Raw genomic sequence first — 8,640 nt, 5'->3', positions numbered from 1 at the left:
GTTTGAGAAAGTGTTTGTGGCATGAACTTGGTGAGCTGTATCTAATATGTATCCATTACACCTGACGTACACATCAACAGGAAATCAGTGTAAAATGAATTGAATGATCTTTGGCCCTGCCCCCTTTTATGCTTCTGCGCATATGGGTAACGTGCAAGATTCAACAATGATGCGATTCAATAAATTACACATTGGTAACAGTTTATGTCTTATCTCAGACGGGGGGAAATGAGAGAACAGACACTATGGCTTATTTGTGTGTCAGTGTGACTTTACTCATGTATATAATGTTGTTTTTCAACTTTTGCTCTGCTGGGTCTTCTGTTTCCTCATGTCGGTTACAGAGGGACTTCAAGCCGAATATGATACACAAGTCTGGAGATGTGGTTCTGGGAGGATTGTTTATATTCCACTTATCCTCAGATGTTCCTGAGATGACTTTCAAGTCTGAACCCCAACAGCCGACCTGCTACAGGTGAGTGTGTCAAGGAGTGTGGAGTTCAGGAAAAGCATGAATATATTTATAAAATTTTAATAATGGTGAGACTTTGTTACAATATATTACAGAAGTTATTAATGAAGAATTTATCTGGTTTATATGTAATTTGATTATGAATATTTTTTTATATACATTGAAAGTATATTTCCATATCAACAATTGGTTTTATTCTAACACTGTGCAAGCTGAATGAGCACTGATGATTTTTCTCCTACTTTTGTTGTTGATGAGAGACAACTGTGTCAGCAAAAGTGGCAAACTGATGAGTGATGTATTTTGTCTCAGTTTTAATGTTGCAGGATTCAGACAGGCTCAGACCATGGCTTTTGCTATTGATGAGATCAACAGAAATTCTAACCTGCTTCCTAATGTGACTCTGGGATACAATCTTTATGATAACTGCCAAACAATAGAAATTGGCATTCGTGCTGCCTTGTCTTTAGCCAGTGGGCAAGATAAACAGTTTATATTCAATGAAACCTGTGTGGGAACCCCTCCAGTGTTTGGAATTGTGGGTGATACTTCCTCTACACGTACTATTGCCATCTCATCTGTCTTAGGTTTGTACAGAGTGCCAATGGTAAGTTTTCTGCATCAGCATCAATTCATTTTACTGCATTTTCATTCCATTTGAATTCCATCTGTATGTAAAGGAAGAAACACATTTAAATGTTGAAATATAAGGAATACTTTCTTCATGCTTTCAGCCTTTGTAGGTTACACTATTTATCTTGTGCAGGTGAGTTACTTTGCAACTTGTTCCTGTTTGAGTGACCGAAAAAAGTTTCCATCCTTCTTCCGGACTATCCCAAGTGATGCTTTTCAAGTAAATGTTAATCTCTAAGAGGAAAATGTAAAACAAAGTAGAGCATAATGACGCAGCAAAATACATCTCTATGTGAAAAAAAAAAAAATAGAATAATACATTAAACCAAAATAAAATACACATACACTACACCTTTATATAAGATTTGCTGTTGAAAGAACACCGACGTCTGCACACTAATCTGTAATTTCTCTCTGTACTTAGGTGCGTGCTATAATTAAGATTTTAAAACACTTTGGCTGGACCTGGGTTGGCCTGTTGGTCGATGATGATGACTATGGACTCCAAGCTGCCCGATCTTTCCAGTCTGACTTGGTTGAGTCTGGGGAAGGTTGTCTGGCTTACTTAGAAGTTTTGCCTTTAACCAAGAAGCCAACTGAATTTAAGAGGATAGCAGAAGTAATGAAGAAATCTACAGCTCGTGTAGTGATTGGATTTGCTTTTGAGAGTGTTATGATAAGAATCATGGAAGAGGTTAGAATTAAAATACATCTTATTTCAAGAATGTAATTTAGAGAAGTAGGACACAACTATGATTTACAAGAATAATGTCTTTTTCATAAAACAGTTAACTTGTGTTGATGGTGTTAAATTCATTGTATGTGTTGTGAAATTGTTGTTTTTCATCAACAAGTAAGTTAATTTAATCATTTTATTAAAAAAAATGAGCTGACAGAACAGTCATGTTGACATAGTTTACAAAACAGAAAATGTTATGAATACTGTCATAAACTATAACTTAATCTATTAGTTAAGTCAGGTTTTGTCATTGATACAGTGCATCACTGACACTGCTGGATAATATATATATATATATATACTTTTTTTTTTTTTGCTGAAACAATGTACAGGTGATAAACCAGAATGTGACAGGTCTGCAGTGGATTGCCAGTGAAGGGTTTGCACCATCTGCAGTGCTACAGACCCCCAAATTCACACCATACCTCGGTGGAACACTGGGCATCACCATCCGACGAGGAGAAATTCCAGGTCTGAAGGAGTTCTTGTTAAAAATACATCCTGGCCAACACCACAACAACAGCTATGGACATAATGTGGTGAGACATCGTCCATACACTGTGGCATTAAATTGCAATTTCACTTTTTTGATGATTTTCTTTGTTTCTTTTAACTGTTTTTAAACATTTCAGGTAATGCAGTTTTGGGAATTCACATTTCAGTGTAAATTTACCCCACTTCCACCAGACTGGGTAGAAGCTGGGGGAGCACAATGTACTGGAGATGAAGATCTAAAGAAAGTGAAGAGTGAGATTTTAGATGTTTCAAATCTCAGGGCAGAGTACAATGTGTACAAGGCTGTGTACGCACTGGCGTATGCCCTTGATGACATGCTACATACAGTGTGTGCCAGGGAGAGGACCTTTCAGCGGGAAAAGCTGTGCCAGTTTAAACAACCTCGAGCTTTGGCAGGTGTGATTTTTATTTCAATAAAATTTGTAATTTTGCATGTAATACAGACCAGCATTGATCAACCCATTTGGCCATATAGTCAGTGATTCCCCTTTTTCAGTTTTTTTCTTTTTTGAGAATAATGCCCATTTTCTGAGCTAATAATTTGGCTATGAACATCCATCCATCTATTTTCGAGACCTGTTTACTCCAATTAATTAAGGTTCACTGGGGGCTGGACCTTATCCCAGCAGTCATAGGGCATGAGGCAGGGTTCACCCTGGATAGGATGCCAGGCTACTGCAGGGCCACATATAGAACAGACAAACATATTTAAACCCACACACATATTCACACTTGCACACACACCTCTGGTCAATTTAAAGTTTCCAATTCACCGAACCTCCGTGTCTCCATGCAGCAGCACACATTTGGAGCAAATGCTCACATTACATCAGTTCGGACTTTTTGTAAATTTCACAAGAAGAAGAAGAAAAAAGTGCACTCATCTATTAACAGAAACATGATAAAAAGTAAGGCTGGGCATGCCTGCACATCCATCGCCCCCAGGGGGTAAAGTGTTGACATAACTAAAACACAAATACGCAAAACTGCTTATTTTCTTAAAATGCTGTGTTTCAGTGTAAACAGACACAGCAGTGTGTTATGTTTTAATCTCTCAGAGGATTTACTGAGTTATTTTCTATCTCTTATTTTGTTTCTTGCAGCTTGTGCATTACTTGCAAAATGTCAATTTCACCACATCATCTGGTGACCAGGTGCTATTTGTTGAGAATGGTGATTCCTTACCAGTCTATGACATTGTTAACTGGCTGTTGCTCCCTGATGGAACAATAAAGGTTGAAAATGTGGGTGTGGTTCATAAGTCACCCTGGAAAGGTGAAGAGCTGAGACTTGAAGAAGACAGAATCTTCTGGACCTGGCAGTCGAAAGAGGTCATATGTTATGTTGACATGATTTTATTGAAAAACTAACCATCTGCAATTATGCAGAATGAGAATATTTTTTTTATATTACTGTAGCCACCCAGATCAGTCTGTAGTGAAAGCTGTCCATCTGGCACCCGCATTACAAGAAAGAAAGGCCACCCAATATGCTGTTTTGACTGTGTGCCATGTTCTGAGGGAAAAATCAGCAATGAGACGGGTCAGTCTTTAAAAAAAAAAGAGAAAAAAACTGCAGCTTTCCCCTGAAAAATAAACTAATACATTTTTTTCTTCAGATTCCATGGATTGCACCAGTTGTCCAGAGAACTTTTGGCCTAATCCTCAGCGTGATCAATGTGTTCCTAAAGGAATTGAGTTCCTGTCCTATCATGAGCCTCTGGGTATCTGCTTGACAGCTACTTCATTGCTGGGGACATTTATCTGTGCTGTTGTCCTCGGGATCTTCACATATTATCGTAGTACACCAATAGTACTAGCCAACAATTCAGAACTGAGCTTCCTGCTCATAATTTCACTAAAGTTTTGCTTCCTGTGTTCGCTGCTGTTCATTGGCCGGCCTCAGCTGTGGACATGTCAGCTGAGACATGCAGCCTTTGGGATCAGCTTTGTGCTTTGTGTCTCATGTATCCTGGTAAAAACCATGGTGGTTCTGTTTGTGTTTAAGTCCTCCAAACCAGGAGGTGGAGCCAGATTGAAATTTTTTGGTGCCAGACAACAGAGAGGGACAGTTCTGGCTTTGAGTTCTGTCCAGGCAGTAATCTGCACTGTTTGGCTTGTCTCTTCCTCTCCAGCTTCTCGTAAAAACACTCAATATCACAATGACAAAATAGTTTATGAATGTGTTGTTGGATCCACAGTTGGTTTTGCAGTGTTACTGGGGTATATTGGCTTTCTGGCTGTCCTCAGCTTCCTGCTTGCATTTCTGGCCAGGAATCTTCCTGACAGTTTTAATGAGGCTAAGTTCATCACTTTCAGCATGCTGATATTCTGTGCTGTGTGGGTGGCATTTGTCCCCACTTATATCAGCTCTCCTGGTAAATATGCAGATGCAGTGGAAGTATTTGCCATCCTGGCCTCCAGTTTTGGCCTCTTGGTTGCACTGTTTGGACCCAAATGTTACATTATCCTCCTAAGACCAGATAAAAACACAAAGAAGGCAATCATGAGCCGAGATATTGAGACTTAAAGGAGCACTTCATTTCACATTAGATTTACTTGGACCCCCCAGACAGTCTGGGGGCATTATGTGACATGTAATTTAAATGTTGTAAACATGGTGTTATCTGGTACTGAATCTTTCCTGTATGCTGTCATTTTTGTAAATTTTTCACTTCAGTGAAATTTTCATTTTCAAAGGTGGACAAAACAGTTGTTTTCAATTTGGTTATAAAAAAGCAACTTGCAAGTACATTCTGTTCAAGAGGGTGTCGTTCCATTGAAATATATTATGCAAAAAGAAATGTATGGATTTTTTTTGTGTTTGTTTTTATTATAGCTGCAGTCTGCGCATTAAAAAATACTGCAATGATAATGCAGAGAATTATGTTTATGTTGAAATTTTGTCTTAGGTGTCAAGGGTAACATTTATATCAAATACAATGTAATTTACTTTGACATAAAATTTGGGCAGCAATGTGGCTTAGTGGTTAGCACTGTTGTCTCACAGCAAGACGGACATGGGATCAATTCCCACCTGTTGCCTTTCTGGGTGGAGTTTGCCTGGTCTCCCCATGTTTGCATAGGATCCCTCTGGGTGAACCGCCTTCCTCCAGCTTCCAAAGACGTGCAGGTTAGGTGGATTGAAAACTTTAAATTCACGATAGGTGTGCATGCAGATGTGAATGTCTGTGTTTGTCTATATATGACCCTGCGACAGACTGGCATCCTGTCCAGGGTATGCCCCACCTCTCACCCTATGACTGCTGGTGATAGGCTCCACCCCCGACCCTCAATTGGAGTAAGCAGTTGATGGTGTGTGAGTGAGTAACATGAAAATTTATTTTAGGCAAGTGACCCCCCAAACAGATTCATTCTTGGCCCTTCATAACACAGAATTTGGGTACCGCTGGTATCATATAGTCCACATATTCAGTTTATGTTTGTGGGTATGCTATGTTGAGACATGAGAGTATAAACAAAATTCTTCCCAGCAGAGAGATATGTTCACATGATTTACACTGTGCTATCCATTTGAAATGTAGAATGTTGTGGCCCCTTCATGCATAATACGAATGAGGCCGATTGGCGCATGACGGAAGAATCAAATGGCACTCGTGAAAAATCTGAGCCGCACTCGAACACCACATAGAGCATTGCCACATCCATGAGGGCACTGTACATGCACTCTACATTCAAATGTTGCTCACGCCACAAACAAATTCGAACAGCAGGCAACATGAGGTCACACTGCCATCTGATTATGCTCGCAACATTCGACATATCGTGCTGCAGTTGATGGGCTACATGAAATCATCATCAACATCACACCGGGCCTTCACAGCAGTGGCTGAATGATGGCGGATGGCTTGCGAGTTCCCATTCGACCCACACTCGGCCGGAGTCAGCTGGAGTTCAGGTGCGACCCACAAACATCCAACACCACTCGCAGGGCACTTAGTAAAGGTGGGGCCTTTCATGCTTCCAGTATGAGAGCAGAGCACATGCAGCCACTTTTGAACTTGCATTTTCTAAGTGCCCTGCAAGTGTGCCATTTCCCCCCGAGCAACACAAATGGCGTTCAAGTGTGCAGTGTCTCCCCCCAGCAACACAAATGGTATGCGAGTGTTGCTGGTTTTGCAGTGTTGTTGGGGTATATCGGCTTTCTAGTTGTCCCCCCGGCAGAACAAATGGCGTGAGTGTGCCCACCTGCCACTCCAGCTGCATGTCACAGTGCCAGCATGCCATCCGACCGATCTGGTATGCCATGTGACATGCGATCGCAACGTCCACAAGGTCCGTCCATCATATTTCAACTTGACTGACAGATCAGCCACATCCTGGAGCCATGAGCTCAGGACAGGTGTTTGTGTTGCTCCTCAGTGATATGATGTCCATATTGACATGATCACATGCCCTCACACCAACGTTTGTCAGGGGACCATGGTTGACATGTAATCAAGTCATGGGTTGGATGTCATTCGAAATCAAGCAGGGAGGGAGCAGACCAGTGACTGTGTTCCTGCGGCTTGTGCCGCTCCACATCGCACACCGCCGCATCTGTGACGCAAAACTGGGGAACACATATTGTCACATGTGCTCCACTCACCCATGTGCAAGACACGGTGGTGCAGTTGTTCTGCAAATGAAGACAACATGTGTAAAAAAACAAAACAAAAAAAACATACTAGATCACTTTTGGATCATCCCAACCACATGTCAGCATGCACGGCCATTAGCATGCAGTCACAGCTGCATCTGACCAGTGTGTCATAGCAACTCAGCTGGAGAACACATATTGTGTAATGAGGAACATCATCTCTCAACACACCACCACAAGGCACGTGTTCCATGCTCTCCTGACGTGGTAAAAAATTCAAACCCATATCACCTTTGGAACACATTCAGCAGTACCTCAGTACGTAATGGACACCATCAGCCAGGCTGCCCCATGTGAAAATATACGTCTGCTCATGTGAACGGCCGGCAATCCAAATGTCACGTCTACGGATGAGCAGAGCCAAGCTGATGTGTTCATGATATGAGCGCATCAATTAATTCATGTCAGTTCATTAATTCCTTTTTTATGTCCATGGCCATGGTTCATGGACATGAAGGAACACAAGAACAATATTCTTGTATTGTCTGCTCTTTATAACAGAATTAACCCTCTGGAGTCGTTTGATATGGATACACATCAAAAGTTATATGTCTAAATAAAGCGGTCCTCCCATTAAATTCCCCACACTTTCTGTTTGAATGTTTGTTGACAGTGCAGACTTCAACCAACATACTACTTTTTTTTAAATTTTGTTGATAGACCCAGAAAAACTTGAATAAGGATTAATAATTTTCACCAGGCATTTTGCTGGATTATTCTGTGTGGAGCGCTGCTCCGTCGATCACTTTGTCCAGTGCACGTGGGTGAGTGCCCGATCAGGTGGATTTCTTCACTTTCCTTCTCTCCGCTTGGAGTATTTACAATGAAAAAATGAAAAAAAAATCATTATTTTCCCTTTATTCTTCGGCGGCAAAGCCAACACATTTGGTAGGAAAAGTCACACAGTCAAAGTCGCTCTGATCTCTGAACCAATCACTTTGACCAGTGGTGCGTGCATGTGCACATGAGAATGGATGAATTTCCTCATCTTCCTTCTGTCTGCTTGGAGCATTTTCAATGGAAAACAAAAAAAAAAACCAACAACAACAACAAAACAAACAAAAATAAATTATTTCCTCTCTATTCTTTGGTGGAAAAGCCAACACATTTGGTAGGATACAGTCAAAGCCACTCTGGTCTGTGTGCTGCATGATTGCTTTGACCATGCTTTCTGGACTTGTTAATGTTTGTTTTGTTTTTTGTTTTTTTTTGGAGCAGGAGCACAATGAAAGTTGAATTTAAAATTCTGTGGCTGTCTGATGGTCAATTATCGTCTTCTTATTTGGCAAAGCGCACAAGCAGGGGCCACCAGATGCAGCTTTTCCAGGTCAGACAGTGCTGTGTGGGTTTTGATGTTTTGTTATCTGGAGTGCTCTCTCTGTCTCTCTCTCTGTCTCTCTTTCTCACTGAAGACATGCAGCGGAGTTGTTTGATATCCCTGCTGAGAGGACAGTGTACGAACAGTGAGGAAATGTGACATCATGCATTCATACATTGTCAAACTCTGCTCAAGTCCACCTTCTTCCAGTGCATATGTGTCTTTATGTGTCAAAATTGCAGCAGGTCCAAAGACAAAGAGATTTCTTTAGGGCCCCTTCACACATAACATGAAGTTGGGCGA

The 8,640-nt window shown here is 41.1% G+C and overlaps 2 protein-coding genes across 2 annotated transcripts in view; both read left to right on the top strand.

Annotated features, from left to right (window-relative positions):
* The first annotated feature begins 314 nt into the window (after nt 1-314).
* On the top strand, nt 315-4,889 carry LOC117508481 (extracellular calcium-sensing receptor-like). The gene is given in 10 exon segments (XM_034168253.1): nt 315-475; nt 785-1,079; nt 1,239-1,325; nt 1,530-1,799; nt 2,177-2,383; nt 2,477-2,683; nt 2,685-2,756; nt 3,464-3,691; nt 3,779-3,902; nt 3,979-4,889. Coding segments are annotated over 10 exon segments (2,514 nt in total). The 5' UTR covers nt 315-362.
* Nucleotides 4,890-6,216: 1,327 nt separating this feature from the next.
* The window catches only part of LOC117508970 (extracellular calcium-sensing receptor-like), a 38,666-nt gene continuing 36,242 nt past the window's right edge, over nt 6,217-8,640 (top strand). The window contains 1 exon segment of the mRNA XM_034168798.1: nt 6,217-6,405. Coding sequence (XP_034024689.1) covers nt 6,217-6,405 — 189 coding nt within the window.

This window comes from Thalassophryne amazonica, chromosome 4, assembly GCF_902500255.1.
Source record: "Thalassophryne amazonica chromosome 4, fThaAma1.1, whole genome shotgun sequence".
Taxonomy (NCBI): domain Eukaryota; kingdom Metazoa; phylum Chordata; class Actinopteri; order Batrachoidiformes; family Batrachoididae; genus Thalassophryne; species Thalassophryne amazonica.
Note: the sequence above shows the minus strand (reverse complement) of the source record. Positions and strands in the feature narration are given on the sequence as shown.